This window comes from Protomyctophum bolini (genome assembly GCF_963924005.1).
Source record: "Protomyctophum bolini genome assembly, chromosome: 1".
NCBI classification, from domain to species: domain Eukaryota; kingdom Metazoa; phylum Chordata; class Actinopteri; order Myctophiformes; family Myctophidae; genus Protomyctophum; species Protomyctophum bolini.
This window is the reverse complement of record NC_137862.1, coordinates 44451570-44470407: the sequence shown is the minus strand read 5'-3', so window position 1 is coordinate 44470407 and position 18838 is coordinate 44451570. Positions and strand designations below refer to the sequence as shown.

Below are 18838 nucleotides of genomic sequence, written 5' to 3'. Positions count from 1 at the left end.
CATCAAATAATGGTCCACGGCTCAAATGAAGTGTTGATCAACACACTTGTTGACATCATCAAGCATGCGTCAGACAAGCAAGAAAAACAGAGTAAAATAAAGCCTGGGGCTACAAAGAACAGTCATGGAACTAGCAGACGGAAATAATTAGTCTCCGCCCATTATGAGCAGAAATTGTGCGGAGAGCGAAGGTGAGTACAAAATGGTTAGACAACACTTTTGTGATCATTTTTTAGATCATTATAGAAAAAGAACAGTAAAACTTTCATGTTTTTCAATAACGCTAATTCTCACTGGAGCAGTTGAAAGTGATATTAATGTATTAAGTGTTACATTGATCTATAATTTATTCTGATAGTAAATATCGCTATGGAGTGTTTGTTCAGTAACATTGGTCTCCCTGTCTCTTTAAACGCTAACATTTAAGCTGATGTTCTCTCTCCTAATTGAATGAAATTAGTGATCCAACTTATCCGCAGAAACCTCATAATAACTCAATATAATATCTATCTCTAAATTAATGCCATACTACAGTGTCACACAAAACTAGCAAACAATTGAACCAATGAAAAGTATTAACGCTTCTACCTGCCAGCGAGGAGATTTGAAAAGTGAAAATAGGCAGTAGTAACCTTTTATAAAAAAAGGAGGGTCTTGCATGTGTGTGGCAAAGCCAGTGGTCTCAGCAGACAGTGCGTCATGGGAATGCCCACATACATTAACCTTCCTCTGGGACTGTAACACTTGTAATATAGGTCATGTTAAGATTTATCGGGTGAATCATTTTCAAGAGGGACTTTTCTACCATGAAACTCTGCTTCATCTGGTCACTATGAGGGCCGAGTGACTGGCTGCACTGCATGAAGTGTTGATTGATCATTGAGTGGATATGTGTGTGTGTGTGTGTGTGTGTGTGTGTGTGTGTGTGTGTGTGTGTGTGTGTGTGTGTGTGTGTGTGTGTGTGCGCGTGTGTGTGTGTGTGTGTGCGTGTGTGTGTGTGTGTGCTTGCGTGCGTGCGTGTGTGTGTGTTAGGGCATTAAGCAACTAGTCGACCTTGTTGGTACTAGTTGACTACTAGTTATAGTCATCAATGTACACAGTTTTTAAATGTACAAATATTTATTTCCAAAAAGAACATAATAGGTAGTTAAACAACTAGTCAACTAGTAAAAATGACTAGAAGTGAATGCCCTAGCGTGCATGTGTGTGTGTGTGTGTGTGTGTGTAAGCCTGTACTCGCCTCGCGCACGCACGTGCCAGTGTTGTGTGTTTTTCCTTCTTCTTTTTTTATCTGTGTAGTCGACTCCACAATCATATTTGAACAGCTGCACTCCAAAATAAAACACTGCAGTACCTCTCCAAAGAGAAACTGTTTCTCTGCTCTGTTGGAGTGTTTAGCCACTACCAGTTGGTACAAATGGAACCAAATGGACCCATTCCATTTTATGGAGTTACAGAGGTCCTTGAAATTAAAAGGTTTGAGAACCACTGGCTTAGACTATGGGCGGATATAGGTGGGTCACAAAACATAACATCCAGATTTGCGAGGCGCACCGTTATTCCGATCCGCACCAAACACTGTCCAGGGGTCTGCCATCAGAATAGCCACATCAGGGTCAATGTGTGGCTCCCAAGGGCCAAATCAGGGGCGTTTGAGGGCCAGGCACAGGCACACTGCTTCTCCAAACCGCACCAAACTTGACACAAAATAGTCATTCCCAAAAACAATGTACATTGCATGCGTATGGGGCCCTACAGCAGTGTCGTAGGAATAGTATCTCCAGTAACAATGCAACAAGAAGATACACTACACTACGCAAGGCAGAAACCTGTGCGTTATTATTATGACAATGATACATGACCACAATGGAAACAAGTCCCTAGGGCTTTGTTTCTGTGTTATCCTTTTAACAATCTTTTAAAGCATACCTCTGTACAATCTGCAAACTGTAACAACAACAACGCAAAAGTAGTGAAAATAGCCAATATTCAAGCTCCCAATGTTTCTCTAGTCTACAAGAGCATTAACAAGAGCTTGTGACTAAATATTAACTACATTGGATTCATCGGAGCTCAGGTTGTCGTTTCCTGAAAAGTAACAGGTTTTGAACACACAAGGTTTGCATCGCACAGCGACGATATGTGCCTTTTACTAATGATCAGCTGTACTGAGTGAGAGAACTACTACTACTAGGTTTGGTTTGATTTAGCCTAGTTAACAAATAGCTCCATTTAAAGTAACACACGGACCTACTAAATGCACTGTAATGCAAGATACAGTACACTGTACTGCTGCATTATTCATGAGCTGGAGCCGAGTGTCGTTGTGTTGGGTAGCACCACACACTGTGTGTGGGGTGGTGTTGTGTAGGGTAGCACAAGCACTACACTATGTGTGTCATCCAGGTGTTTGCTAACACTTAGAGAGGACCCTGCTTTTTATCAGCACAGCAGAATGCATGAGGAGAAATGAAACTCTGTGCGTGCGCGTATGCGTGTGTGTGTGTGTGTGTGTGTGTGTGTGTGTGTGTGTGTGTGTGTGTGTGTGTGTGTGTGTACAAGGCACAAGCACAACAGATATTTGCACAGATGTGCAGCCAGGTGTGTGCGTGCATGTCATGACTCAGATATGACACATCCCTGGAGGCCGTTGGCAGTACTGTATGTGCTGCTGTCTCACAGGCCAGGAGACAAACCTCCTGTCTGTGTTGATGCTGTGGTTTTCACCTCACCTCCAACACTGGTGGTGGATATTGCTTGCAATCTCACGATAGATATGTATCACGATACAGAGGCCACAATACGATATATATCGTATGTTGCACAAATACAAGAGAGATACAGAGATCTTTAAATTACAATAAATGTCTAAACATCCTAACAAGGGGTCTGGGAAGGGAGTGCATTGCAACTCTACAGTGCCTTCGTTCACAACGCTATGCGGTGGCAGCATTTGAAACCACTCAGTGCCTTCGTTCACAACGCTATGTGGTGGCAGCATCGTTCACAACGCTATGTGGTGGCAGCATTTTAAACCACTCAGTGCCTTCATTCACAAATCACAATGCTATGAGGTGGCAGCATCGTTCACAACGCTATGTGGTGGCAGCATCGTTCACAACGCTATGTGGTGGCAGCATCGTTCACAACGCTATGTGGTGGCAGCATCGTTCACAACGCTATGTGGTGGCAGCATCGTTCACAACGCTATGTGGTGGCAGCATCGTTCACAACGCTATGAGGTGGCAGCATCGTTCACAACGCTATGTGGTGGCAGCATCGTTCACAACGCTATGAGGTGGCAGCATCGTTCACAACGCTACCACTCAAACCCTCTAGACTTACCTGAACTGGACCCCAGTTGTCCCTTTACTTGGACCGCTTTTGTTCTGTCTACACCAAATCTTGGTGTAAAGAAATAACAATGTTTGCGTTGTGAGCTTGTATATCGGCTATTTTTGGCTAATGTTTGGCTAAAAAATAAATAATCTATAAGCTCTCAATTAGATATATTGTGAGTTGTAGATTGGCCGTTTTCACTGCGGGACACCATCGTAGGCCAAAGTAAGACAAGTCTTCGAGGGGCATGAAAAATTAAATCTTTTTGTAGTTTGTTTTTCCAAAAACAACAGCAGATTAAAAACATGCCAGTTTAGTAAGCAATGAAGCGGCAGCTAATTAAATTAATATTGGCAGTTAGGTTTAAGATGTGCCTAGAGCCATGGGTGTACAATGTGCAAGCATAGCCAATAGTCAACACTATTGTCACAATGCATATACCGGTAGACACACACGCACATAGAATGCCTGATTTATACAGTACTTGGTTGGTTGTGCATCACACCTGCACATAACTAAGTATAAGTCACCCTTAACACACCCATTATACATTTGATTAGCTGCAGCTGCGTTGCTTACAATCCTTACATCACGGTGTACAATAAGGTCAGCCTTATGCACCATGCCATGTTTTTTTTGCTATCTGTACATCTGTACAAGAAGAAGAAGAAGAAGAAGAAAGAAAAAATTTAAGAAAGAAAGAAAGAATGAAAGAAAGAAAGTTCAAATCGTCCCTTTCCAAGTCTCCATCAGTGGCTGGCTACCGAGACCCCCCCTCCCCCCTCCCCATCAGTCACTCTGACGCTTGCAGTGTGAGCCACTTCAGTTCATACAAGGTCTGCTTGAGAACCACGTAACCATAACAAGAGGAGAGACTGATTTCTGGAGTAGGAGAGAAACGTGTGTTCCCCCCCCCCCCCTTTTTTTTTCCTGTTGCTGCTGAACGCAGCTTTGTGGCTTCGAATACATTTATAAAGGTAGGTTAGGAAGATGACACATTTAGTTGTATCTGCTGGTTAAATAAAGGCCAGTCTCTTTGGGCTGTAGCCAGTGTAGTGCACTTAGCATGGGAAACCTCCCATCACTGAACTTGTTTTGTTGTTGCTCTTTTCATTTTTTTTATATATATAATTTATTAAACATATCTTTTGCTTGACATCCAGCTTAGAATACATCTATATGATCTGGGTAAAAAACTAAACGTAGTACCGTATAACTCCCACAATGACTGTTTCTCAAAACTAGAGAAAGATTCTCTCAACAAAAAAAAAAGTTCACAATGTGCTATTCTTGAAAACGTTTATAAAATGTTGCTAATGTTGCAAAATGTCCCCAATAGGGACCGACTAAATATACATACATCAGTATAGTGTAAATTAAAACATACTTAACGGTAGTATCCCATTCCAGCATGTTCAAATGATTCTACATCTTTCATAATCTTTCAAGATTTTCCAAAGACCTTCAAAAAATATCAGATCTACAAGCTCACAAAGCACCACGTTGAGCTTGTAGATGTGGTATTTTTGAACAGCCCAAGCATAAAATAGGGTAAAAAGTGATAAAACAGTTTTTTATAGAACACTATATTAACACTTTTTTGCAGGGGACCGCCTGGAACCCCCTCTCGGAACCCTATAGGGTCCCTGGGCTCCACTTTGAGAACCAGTGACATAATAAGCCCTGACCCAGGAAGCGCTGCGTGGCGTGGCTGCCACGGTAACCAGTGCAGGGACAGGAGGGGCAGGTCAGAGGAAACGTGAGCCGTGTGGTGGAGTGAGGAGGGGGTGGCGGGTTTGGTGGCAACGTGGCGACCTGTGGCCTGAAATAGCGCAACCTTTCTCGGATGTCCGTCACTGTACTGTGTGTGTGTGTGTGTGTGTGTGTGTGTGTGTGTGTGTGTGTGGTGGGGTCCTGCTTCGGTCACAACCCACCCGTAACCAACTTCTACTTCCCAACACTGCAACACCCCCCCCCCCCCCTTTCCACCACTTCTGGTAAGCCAGGTGGACAGAGGGAGGCCTTGTTTCTATAATGGTGGGAACATTACTGGACCCTACGCTATTCCAAGCCTCCGGTAGTTCCATTTTAATTTACGGGAACTAAATTGTGTTGCTAAGCAGTATTAAGGCCAAACTATTATTTGTTTGGGGATGGTGTTCGGCTACCTGGTTATAAATTAGCTGGCTATTAAGCATTTAGAGCCTGAGTCATGCCAGATGTTTGATTGATCCCCATTTTTGAGAGTCCTAGACCAATAGTTCCCCAAAGTTTCGTGTCAAGGAACCCCAAATTTGGCCGCAGACCCCATCTAAAAAGGATTTGTGCCACCATACCACTGTTTTGTTTGCCTCCACTCCAACCCTTTTTGCCATTTTTTAACCCTATCACTAAAGCCTGAGTTACACTCAGCGCACTGAATATAGCTCTTCATACATGTTAAATGTTTATTTTGCCATTGACACGTGTGTGTCTGTGCGTGTGTGTGTGTGTGTGTGTGTGTGTGTGTGTGTGTGTGTGTGTGCGTGTGTGTGTGCGCGCATGTGTGTGTGTGTGTCAGCCATATGTGCCCTGTGCTGATTTATAGCGCTAGGGGCCAGTGCACACTAACAAGGCCATGCCTTCATCTGCTGCACACATTGGAGAGAAGCATGGCCTGTATCCTCTGCTCAATACTGTGTCACCCAGAGACCCCTTCGTGTGTGTGTGTGTGTGTGTGTGTGTGTGTGTATTGCATAGTACACTGTATTAATACTGTATACTTGTGAGGGCCAAATGCCCCCAGATGATGTGCCATAGGATACACATTGTCGAGAACAATTGTCCTGCTCCTCACAAGAGCAATGGTAGTTTGAAACAAACAAACAAACAAAATGTCATTAGAGGTTAGGTTTAGGGGTCGGGGGGTTATGCCTATACGTATTAGTTGTGTGCACCAAAATTGTATGCAGAGTAGAAGAATTTAGAGGATTGACGATGTAGCCGCACGAGGCTCAAAGTTCCCTCCTTACTGAACTCATAACTGGGTCAATAAAGCTATTAGTTACGTAGATATAGCGTGTCTGCTCTTTGATACAAGCTGCCTTCAGGAGTGTTTACTTGCCATGTCAAAATACTTTTTGAACTTTACGAACACTTCCAACACTTCCAAGTTCCAAGGATGTCTGCTGGGTTAGCCTTGACCTGCTTGGATGCTCCGCTAGCGCTATCTATGACGATGGCCCATGCCTTTCTATCTCTGCAGGCATTGTTCATGCCTTTGATAACTGACAGAAACGCAGATAAAACAAGTCTTTTGAAAACCTCCACACCAGCGTACTGTTTAACCTGACCCTGTTCCTCGCATGACAAAGTATAAAATGCTTCAGTGGTTAATGAATGATATTTGTTTGGGGGGAAAAAAAACGTTTTGTTGCAAGAAACACATTTTTAACAAAACAAAATCACTCCATGCACCTTTTATATCCTTATTGTTCTAGATGTAAGTGTTAAGACTTAAGTGTTTTACCTGAATATGGGCGTGTGGCCAGGCTTGGGTTTGTTCCAGGTGAAGTGGGAGGGGACAGAGAGGAACTGCTCTCCGGGGCCGTCCTTTGGTGAGTCCAGATGAGGGGACATGCTGCCCGGCTCGTCCAGCACCATGTCCCCCTTCCCGGGCTGCACCGATGCCGTCCTGTCCTGGGAAGTCTTCCTGGTCTTGGAGGGGATGTCGGCCTCGGAGGGGCAGCACTGGAAGGGCGACACGGAGGGGCTGCCCGCCCAGGTGTCCTCCGTCACGCTGCCCCTCGGCGAGGGACCCGGGGTGGGCGTGGGGGAGTGGTGCGGAGACACCGACCCCGGGAAGCAGATGTCGGCACTGGAGTGGCGCCTCTTGCCGCAGGGCGAGGTGGGCCGCGAGGAGGGCCGCGAGGGCGGCCGCGGGCTCAGCCAGTTCTCGTCCGTGACGCTGGTGCGCGGCGAGTGGCAGGGCGAGTGGCGGGGGGACAGGGTGAGGGAGTGGGAGTGGACGAAGGCCGGGTGGTGGTGCTGCCAGTGGGTCTGCTCCTCCAGGGTCACCCCTCCCCCGCAGCCGCCGCCCGCCTGCGGGGAGGGGCAGGCCGGGGAGGTGAGCGGGGAGCCCAGGGTGAAGCGGGCGGCCGCCTCGTTCAGCTCCGAGTCCACGTCATCGTAGACGTGGGAGAAGGACTCGCAGGAGGAGGCGTCGGAGAACCAGCTCCTGGAGGACAGGCTGCTGCAGGGGCTGGGGCTGAGCGAGGAGTCCCGGTACGAGTGGTCCAGAGGCAGGTACAGGTGGTCCCTGGACAGGGGCCGGTCCCCGTGGTGGTAGTCTCTGTCGGGGCCGTTGGCCCGCAGCTCATCGCTGGCGTCCATCTCCTGCTGGCAGCTGGGAGAGATGGAGGTGATCTGGATGCTGGGGCACTCGAAGGCCTTGGGCGGCCCGGCGGGAACGGAGGTGGGGAGGAGTGGAGACGAGCAGTACCTGGAGCCCTGGTGCTGCGTCCCGTAGCCTGGCGGGTCGCAGGCCCCGGGTTTGTGGGGCTGCATGCGCGGAGACGCGCTGATGACCTGGGACTGGGTTTGCATGCCATGGCGGGTCAGGCCCATGGACTGGTGGTTGGTCACCATGGACTGGGGCTGCCCCACGTTCAGGATGTAGAAGGACGTGTTGTCATCGGGCTCCAGATCTGATGGACATGACAGAGAGGAAGGGAAAGCAGGGGGAGATGAGTTACAGGAGTTCAGAGGTCTTTAGTTGCAATGCAATGCGTTGTGAGCTTGTAGATCGGCTAATTTGACACAGAGACGATCATATGAAGAAGTTTAGAATAGGGCTTCAAAGTGGTTAATATAGACTCAATTCAAAATCACGACAATCACATGTTGCCTTCAGACAGATAAATAAATCAAAAGGAAAGAAAACAATCACTTATAATTTATAATTGAGTATAACATATAAAACTGTACAACAAGCCTCTAGTTCTTCAAATAGAAAATTATTTGATACTATACATTTCATAGCATACAATACAATTAGCAGCTGTTATTACGATATGCACTGTAGTACTTCTTCTGACTCCTTGTAACCCTGTTTACACATCATTAAGCAATAACAAAGGAGAGACACTGCTTTACGGTGCTTATTGGCACGGCTGCGTTGCGGCATAAGGCAACGACATGAAGAGGAGTGCCGTCGCCCCGGCACAGCCGTGCCAATAATCACAACACAACACGGCCTCCAGTGTTTTATTGGTTTTATACAACAGCACTGAGCTGTCGTTAAATCTGTTTTTGACAAATATGGTCAACTTTTCTAGACTGCGTTATTTTCCGCAGTCCGCAAACCATAATAGTCCCCCATTGTTACCGTTGCTATGGGCAATTTAACCAGCAGCTGGACTGGTCCACAACACGCCACAGAGCAATACGTACTCGCTGTTTCTCAACGTCTGGTCTGGGGAGCATGGGGGGGGGTCCACAAATGGACCCTTACGGGTGCTTAACTCAGAGAGTGAAAAATATATATGGGGGTTATTAGCACGGCTCCGAATGCCTCTGGGCCAATCACGATGGCTGGAACTAACTGTTATATAAGGCAAAATATGTAGCCCATGCTAAAAGTCCTGGTTTACTCAAGGCCATGCTCGCTCATGTCTGCCGTCACTGTTATTATAAAGCCCAATGTCCAAGGATACTTTTTAAGTCATGATAACCAATGACTCTCTAAACCACCAGCATACACAGTAGCCCACAGCCTGTTGTACCCAATGCTTAAAGACTTTGTCGCTGTCAGTTGTATGTCCTTAATTCAACTTTTTTTTAAATATATTTTTTATCCCACGATTTTGTAACCCATTTTTCACCCCTGTGCCAATCATCTACTGTGATCCTGGGCTCTACACACCCTCCGCCAACCTGGGGAGAGCAACGGACTTAACTCATGCTCCCTTCATGCCTGAGTGTCCAAGTTGCTCCTAAATTCAACTTTTTGATGTTTTCAGTTTCACGTATGTTACGTACAGAAAAAATTGCCGAACTACAAGCGCACAATGCTTCGCTCGCGACATTTGCAGATCGGATATTTTTGCTACTTTTGAAAATAATGCTAACGTGAAAGTTTCCTGAAAAGTAACAGTTTTGGACATACAAGGTTTCTGCCTACTGACACAAACACTGAAGTTACTGTAGGCCAGTTACAGTAGATACAGTTAATACAACAAAAACAAAGGATTACTCTCCGCTTATAATGCTACATACAGTACATGTCAGTGGAGCCTACATTGGTTACTTAGGTGGTGTTGGGTTCTGTCTACTCTAACTCTTTAACCCATTCTGACCGGGCACCCATTTTGGTGTTGGCATCATGTTATGCTTTAGCTATTGAAAAATAGCAGATCTACAAGCTCATATCGCGCCACCGAGTGGCGCGATACGAGCTTGTAGGTCTGCTATTTTTGAAAAATCGAAGAGCGACTGACATTTCTAGAATCTGATCTCAGGTCAGAATGGGTTAATCAGACCAGTGTGTGTCCAGTGGAAACCTCGTATGAATCTGATCTCAGGTCAGAATGGGTTAAATATGGAGATACAAGGTATATCTGCTTAGCAGCGACGATATGCATCCATGTTTGTATCCATGTGACTGTGACTGTGTGAGCGTGCATGTGTGAGTGTGTGTGTAGCTGTGTGACAGGCACAGTTCCAGGAGGGATAACCGCCGAACAGCGGCTACTCAGGAAACAAATTCACACAACGGTTGCATGCTCCGGCCTGTCATCACAGCCGGCACTGACAGACTATTTATATCGCAGGTCAGCCATCACAGGCCCTGGCCCGGAATACACGCGGGCGCACATATTGTGCGCACACACACACACACACACACACACACACACACACACACAGCTAAATAGACAAGGGCCCATTGTGCACGTTGAGAGTTGGCACCACTCTATTAGAGGTTATTGATAAACTTCCACTGGCTGCACTCAGTGTAGTGCCCAGTAGGGCTAGCGCGCGTGCGTGCGCACACGCACACGCACACACACACACACACACACACACACACACACACACACACACACACACACACACACACACACACACACACACACACACACACACACACACACACACACCATTTCATACATTGCTCGCTCTAGTAGTAAAAATGCCCTGACTAGACTATAGATAGATACCCTATAAAAGCTATTTTATACCCTATAAAAGCAAATTTGCACTAGTAGTACTAGTTAAGACCTCCCTGCCATATTAAAATCTTTGGTATTCAGTAAAATATTCAGTGTGAATCTATCCATTTCTAACACTGAGAGGTTATATCTGTACACTCTCTGAGCAAAAGTCATAATGGGGGTTTGTCATCTTTTCGGCAACACCTCTGCTAGGTAATCGGCCATTTTCCCGACTGGTGTTGTGTTGTCTCCACCAGGCCGAAGGCATGGGGAGAGTGCTTTTTGCACTCCGTCCGTGTGTGTGTGTGTGTGTGTCCGTCTGTGTACAGCTAATCTCCAGCACAGTTAACCCGGTCGATGCCAAACTTTGCAAACACACTCCCTAGATGTCAACGATGAACCTCTGCCCCAAATTTTCCAGAACGGCCTGTTATAGTGCCACCAGGAGGCCGACTTTTGTAAAACATTTTTTTTGTATTACTCCTCCATATTTTGTCCAAAAAATCTCGCAAGTAGTCTCACCCAGAAGCTCCGCAAATATTATAATGTCCTTCCCATAATCCTAAAGTGACCATAGAGACCATAGTAAGTATAGATACAAGTCATTGCTCAAACCACAGTGCACTGAGTGCAGCCTGCACAGGATATGCGGCTTGTGACATCCTTTCACAACACGTCCCTGTTCCTCAAACGTTCCTCCAACAGCCAGTATGCTCTTAATATGTATGACTCACAATCATTATCCTTTCAATCTTTTGCCACAATTATGATTAATACATGGTATTATTGTTATTATTTATTTCTTTTTTGACCACCGCTGTACAACGACACATGGTTGAGTTGTTAATCAGACTAATCGATTTGGTCGAGTACAAAAATCTATTAATACTTTTTCATGTTGATTTGTTGGTATATTAGAAATAATAAGGAAAAAAAAGTGCTTCCTGATTTTTCAACAATCCTAAATGAACAAGATTAATTCGGTTATTTGTTCTGCATTTCGGTTTTGATGTATTTTCGGTTAATCCTACAAATAGGAATAATGATCAGAAGGATCCTACCACCCAACAATAAACAAAACCAAACCCTCTAACAAAAACAAAGCTTTTGCTCATCAGGTTATTGATAACCACAGACAGTTCCCACATTCAACTTAAAGACACTTTACACACTTACACCCGTGTGTAAAGGGGGTGTGTTGACTAAGAGGACATTGCAAAGGATCCAGACATTCATTAACAGCTGTCTGAAGCGCATATTCAAGATCTGGTGGCCAAACAAAATCAGAAGTGAAGAACTCTGGAGGAAAGGGAGTCAGGAACCAGTGCAGAAACAGATCCTAAGGAGAAAGTGGGGATGGATTGGCCACACCCTGAGGAAACCGGCGGCTAGTACAACGCACCAGGCACTGACTTGGAACCCCCAGGGGAAGCGGAAGAGAGGGCGGCCTATAGGAACACCTGGAGGCGGGACACTGAGGCGGAGCTGATGAGACAGGGAATCAGCTGGGGAGAGGCGGAAAGGACAGCCCAAAACCGTGGCCTATGCTCCACTGGGAGCGATGTGCCTAAGTGAAAGTAAGTTGTATTGCTGTATATGACAGTACTTTCTTTCATTACTCTTTACCTGTAACTCTTTTTTCTTTTTAGTTTTTTTTTTTGTGCTGTCAGGCCAGAGCCAAATATGTGGCATACACCTGGACTATAGGCTCCATATTCCAATAGCAATCAATTGTTATACTAGTATAGTGTTTGTTAGTAACAGGTAGTCTCAGGTTATATTTTTGTGAACAGAAAATAACTTTCCAGTCAGGATACCAACTGTATCTAATCAGAAGAACTCACACAGGATACAAGATATCTTATAGCATATATAAGATTGGAATTGGAACTGATAAAGCTGACAAATGTTGTGGAGCTCTCTCCTGATGAAGCACCTGCAATTGGCAAATGTATTTTCTGTTAAATAAAGAGCTGGAGACTGAGCTCAGACAGATCGTGTTACTGCACGAACACTTCAACTTTAAAGGTAGTGCAAGTGGTTTTCTTTGGTTAAAATAAGTGTTAAAAAGCTCTATGTTGTAATAGTACCCATTGCTATAGAGTGTTTGTTCAGTAACAGTCTATAGCAACGATTATTATATCAGAATATAGTGATTTAACCTTTTAACGAAATACTTTTTGTTTTAACCCAAAAAATATCACTTACTATACCTTTAAGGTTAAGTTATATAACTTCACAGCAAAAATAAATATCACTTACACTACCTTTAAACGACCAACTGCACATAATCACAGCTTTAAGTAAAGCTCCAGGTGTTTATTTTGGTGTGTGTGTGTGTGTGTGTGTGTGTGTGCGCACGCGCATGCGTGTGTGCATCCTCCCTTCCCTCTTCAACAGCAGCAGAGACAGGCCTCTTTATTTATAGCAGCTCAGCTCCACGCTGGTCCCTCTGTATGCCTGTCACAAGACCCAGCTGCACAGATCCTGTGACGACAGCATCTGACTGACTGACTGACTGACTGACTGACTGACTGACTGACTGACTGCACAGAGAGGAAGAGAGGACAGAGAGAGAGATGGACAGAGAGAAATAGGAACAAGAGGAAGGGAGACAGAATGAGAAGACCTTGTGTGTGGACTGTGGATCCCCTCGTTGACTGACAGACTGAAACTGGAGAGAGTGAGGGGAGAGAGAGAGAGGGGAGGGAGAGAGAGAGAGATCATTGAAAAAAAGACATGGAAATATGCTCCATGGTTTTGTATGTAGACACACTGCACACATTTTATAACCTTATATACAGTAACCTGTATTTATTACTTGCGCAAGCAGAGCACGCGAGTACTGTGGGCTGCTGCGTATGTACAGTATGTATAGTATGGTATGTATAGGCCTGTCCTCGATGGTCCCTAATTGGCTGTTGATGTTGACGTAACTAAGATAGGTTTCAAGTCGGGAGGGCAGTACTTGTTATAGTATGTAAGCTGTATGCGCAAGGAAACATGCGGTGTAGAATATTTTGCATGTGCACTGCTCAGTACCGGTGAAGATTTCACTTTTTAAATCATTTTGTACACCCCTGTACACCGCCCACCTGTGGTGTCATTACAAGCAAGCCAGTATCAGACATTTGACAGTGGCCTACATTGACTGCATGAGGCTGCTACTGAGAGCTCCAAGAAGCTCCAGTGCAAGTCAAATGTTCGTCAGTGTTGGGGTCCCCACCTGCTCTGCTGTGCTACGCAATGTCATGTATAGATTTATGTGTATCTGAGTCATTAAATGACATCATTGATGTCATTACTAACCCAATACGAAGTTCTGTCAGGTTCTCCTCCAGACTGTGGAACCATTGGCGAACGTGTCTGTATGTTCGAAACTGAACATGGTGGAACTCTTTTTATTGTATATGTATTTCTATTTTATTACTTCTTATCTATTGTTATTCTGTACTGTGATATGGATTCCCCTGAGTCTGCAATAAAGATTGAATTGAATATGTTACGCATGGCATACACACTATAATACAGGAGGGTGCACATCAAAGCCTTAATTGTCCTCTTGCTACAGTATAGTCTCACACGTGATTGAACCGTACAGGAGCCTCACATTGAGTTGGGCTTGGTTTATGCTTCGTTGTGCGGTGTCACGTGCTGAAAATAGCCGCTCTAAAAAGGTGGAAACGCCTCATGAGCTTGTAGACGTTCTGCGTAACGCGGTGTAAATCAGGACTTATGGGATATTATTTGTAGAGAACTGCTCGGATATACAGGGTAAAGATACAGACGTCAAACAAGACCCAGGGCTGCACCTGGCGTCTTGTGTAGATCCAAAAAGTTAAAACAAAAAAAGAATCACACTCGTGTGAAGTGAGCGGTGCTATTTATCACAGAGAAGACATACACACAAAGCCTCACGTTTGAGCGGTAGCAGATCAACACGCTGAAAACGTGCCGCCGGGTTGCGAGACGTTGTCAGCTATATACAAATAGTATAGGAGGTTTAAGTGTTTTTAACGTTTCGGTCGCACATGTGATCAAAATGTTGATCTATTGATCCAATGCAGACGTGATCCAGTGTGTGTGGGAATTCATTTTCTTTTCGAAATTACCATAAACAATTCCTTCAATAGTATGCTTACGAAAGTGTCAATTTGCATGGGAACACGGGTGAGACACTTGCATCCACGCAGCCTATTAAAAACTCATATCCAAGGGAATAATTTAGGCAGGCATCTTCAATTAGAGTGGAATTAGCATGCGGACGAGAGACCATCCATAAATATTCCAGTCTTATTACGGACAGGCCGTGAGTTGCGTAAAAAAGGGAGAAACAATTTATGTGTTGTTTGATGCTTTGATGAGATGCATTTGTAAATGAGTGAGGCGGACCTGACATCAATTATTGTGCCCTTGACAAGCTCTCTGTTCATTAAAATGGTTCACTACTAAGTGTGTGTGTGTGTGTGTGTGTGTGTGTGTGTGTGTGTGTGTTTGGGGAGTGTCCCATTTCAGCCACTTGTGTGAAGAGCTTCCGAGATGAAGTGCCCCTTCTAGTATTATACTGCAGATCACTGGTTCTCAACGTACGGTCTGTGGACCACCAGCGGTCCTTGAGAAGCTATATGGGCCTGGAACGGTTCCATTTCAGTGACAGTGGACAAAGACAAAGGGCATTCATTTACGAGAAAAAAAAACATTGGTTTAACTTTAAACATGGTTTCTGCCCGACAGCAATGATCTAGACAGCATTTCCACACTTCAGTTCTGGCAGTTCCACAACTGCCAGTCTAACAGACGTCCCACTCAGCACATCACTCTCTCAGGTCTTCGGTGAGGAGACAAGTACGGTCTTGAAGCTGACGGAAACTTGGCCAAAAGAGTATTAAAAAATCAACCGTGCCCATAAGTGGTTAGGGGCCCTGGCCTGGGGCACGGGGCCGTGCCCTGCCAAGACGTGGCGACACACTGGGCACGTGGCAGACTTTTGGAGCCACGAGGCGATGCAGCGTCTGTGGAAATCGTGGTTGCAAGGCAAACGAGTGCTCGCGTCCCCTTGAACGTATTCGCCGTAGCAGATCGGACAGGAGTCCTCCCCGGAGTCACGGATGGTCGTGTGCGGCAGGCTGTTTATCAGATGCTCACTGGCTGGTGGCACGGCTTGGTCAAACTCCACGCCCGGGTTAATGTCCCCCGGGTTCTCCTCCATGGCCCTGTACGCCGCCATGATCTGATAATACGCCCCGGCTGTGGGAGGTGCTTCGCCAACGTCCACCTGCCACCCGTGTTCCCCTGCCAGCTCCTCCAAGACCTGAGTGGCCAGCTCACCTTGTGAGTGTGCCATGTCTGTGGTCTGTGTCCGCCTGCTTGAATAACTCCCTTGGGTATGAATACAGTATCTACTATCTACCCCTCTGTCTATCTGTTATAGATCACATCGTGGTGTACTGTGACATCACCAAGGAATATATATGAGACAGGTGCATGCCCATACATGGGCAGATTGGCCTATCCAGACGACTCAAGGTCAGGCATCGCACTCCTTGGGGCGTCTGCGATGCATGCTTTACACAGTAGGATATGACCCGTTTTCTTTGTTTTTTCTTTCTCTATTGTTTGCTAGCAAAATACACCTGTAAACCTGTGACGTGACAATGACGTTCTTGTGACGCATTGTGACACCTTGTGAGCTTGTAGCTCTGATATTTACCCTATTCTTGTCAAATCTGTGAACATTCTTTTGAAAATATTCTAAACTAAATGCTAAAATAAATAACAATAATGCCGGTATAAATGGTGCATTTGTATATTGCACACATTCATGTATACACCGACGGAGGAGGAAACCCCGCAAGGCACCAACGTACTCATCGGGAGCAATTAGGGGTTCAGTGTCTTGCTCAAGGACCGTATACCGAAATAGGATGACCATAATCCATTGATCACTGGAACTAGCGGGGGAGAAAAAGTAGTCAACCAACGCTCACGGTATTACAACAATCTCACATCTCCCAGAATCTACGTACAGGACTCAACAGTGGTCTGCTCAAGGGTATACTTAGAACACTATAGGCAACCAGCACTAGGTCGTACTGCTGGGGCAGATAATAATGAAAGAACACAAAGAAAGCTGGAGGGAGAATGTGAGATGGGATGGCGTTGATGGCGTGCCTTTGGCTTTGACATAGATGAGTTACGTTCCATCAACTCCTCCCACCCACCCTGACTCCTCAGTTAGCTGATTAGAACAGCGTCTGCCGGCCAGGTCAGACAGCCACGCCCCCTTACTCACATGTCTGCTGCGCTGCGAGATGTTCACTTTTATGTTATGTCACATACACTGACTCACATACACTGACTCAGCCTGTCTGTCTGTCTGTCTGTCTGTCTGCCTGTGTTCAGTCTGGCGGCCCAAATCTTTGTCTATCCATTGGTTATTATTTGGTTTTGTCAACTGTGAAAACACTAATAGATTTTGACAAATCAGGTTTGATTTTGAAATGTAATCTGATTTCTAAAAGATGTCTCAGTCTGGACACACAGACACTTAGGGCAATATCGTGTACCATGATATACCCGCCAGCATTAACCACAATCCGTGAATTATGCATTTACGAGCTTCCATTATCCGTAAACGGTATCTTGTGGGTTGTGGCCACACTACTATACATTATGCTGACACCTTTATTTGTGGGTGGCGGTGTCTGTAGGCGTGTTGATGCGCTTTCACTATATTTGCTATCTTGCACACAAAGGTTTAGCAGAACAGAAAGCGCCTCCTCAAACCACCCGTAATGCAAATTCCGCTTGATTGTGCTTCTGAGTTGAAGCTGCCTCGGCGCACAATATTGCAGAACATTCACAGCTCAGATCTCGTTTTATCTAAATTCTCCACAAATCTCTGTGATTGTAATTTTACTATAATCACCAGAGTCAATTCCTTGTGTCTAATCAAATACGTTATTTGATTTGTGCCGTTCATTGTAAGTTCATTGTGCCGTTCAGCAACCATTTAATGGATTACAATAATATAAAATGCCCCATAATCAGTTAATCACTAACACATAGATGATACATTTGGTGTCAACTAAATGTGGTAACACGTCGCTCTTCCATGGGCCATAGTGTAAGGCAAGATATCACTTGTCATAATGGGTTATCTATAATGGATCTCTTATAGAGCGTCGCAGTCCCGCCCCCTCGAGAGACCCGTAAAATAAATCCCTGTTCATTTTCCTCATAGACTTTTCAGAAAGCATTTATTTAAAGACGTTTACGCCGCGGGCAAAGCCAACTCTTGTCGTGACAAATCATGACAATAAACACAATGTTTTGGGCTAAACAAAGAATCAGAAAGTAGAAAACACTTATTTTTGTTGTTTTTCTTCTTTGTAATTATTTGTTTGGTCCAACATATTGTGTTTGTTGTCATGATTTGTCACGACTCGAGTTGGCTTCGTACGACGCTTAAAAGGTGTAAATACTTTTTGAAATGTCTATGGGAAAAATTCATTGGGAATCTGGGATTAATTTCCTGAGCCTGGCGTCGTCATGAAAGGAGGTGGAGACTGTGACGCTCTATAGGCAATGACATGTGGCACGGTGATTGGTTGGTGATTATTGTAATGCCAAAACCACACCTATGCATAAACGGGCAGTGGAGGTGTTTTAAGGATTTAGGCTGTGGCACAAGATAGAACATTTTACGGAGCCTCTTATGCAGTGCTAAATCCCAAAATTACGGATTTAGTGTCTCTGACCCAAGATAGGGCCCTTATACTTTACTATGATGGTGTTGCTCATCAAAAATGATGGATCTACAAGCATATCTGCTCATTTCGACAAGCAACAGCGTCATAGATTAAGCATTACTCATACCGTCATGCGCATGTATGTATGTCATTATGTTGTTACCACAGCAACCAATGTAGATCGGTCGACGATGTCTGAATACAAAAATCCAATCTGATCACTTGTAAATAACAGTGTGGACAGTCTGTCCTAAATGTCATATTTGAGAAACAAATCAGACTACATCTCTCTCTCTCTCTCCCTCATCCATCCTTTCCTTTCAGTCCCACACTTCAGTGAAAATACTGACCAGATTTGTTTAACTTGTAACCAACGCCTCCACCTATTACGCAAGCTCAACTCCTTTAGAGTGAGCAAACATATCATGGAAACAGTCTATATATTGCTAGATTTTTTTTTAATGAATTTGCCACTGTTGTCCTGCATTTTTGCCATGAACATAATTGTGTAAGTGTTGTTACTGTTGTTGCTGAGACCGAAGACAATTTTCCACACGT

General features: G+C 44.9%; 1 protein-coding gene across 3 annotated transcripts in view; it reads right to left on the bottom strand.

Moving 5' to 3' along the window:
• nfatc3a (nuclear factor of activated T cells 3a) overlaps nt 1–18838 on the bottom strand; it is a 102688-nt gene that overhangs the window by 68161 nt on the left and 15689 nt on the right. For all 3 annotated transcript variants that reach the window (XM_080759340.1, XM_080759341.1, XM_080759342.1), the window contains exon 2: nt 6848–8024. In XM_080759340.1, the coding sequence (XP_080615466.1) occupies nt 6848–8024 (1177 nt within the window). The remainder of the gene's footprint in view (nt 1–6847; nt 8025–18838) is intronic.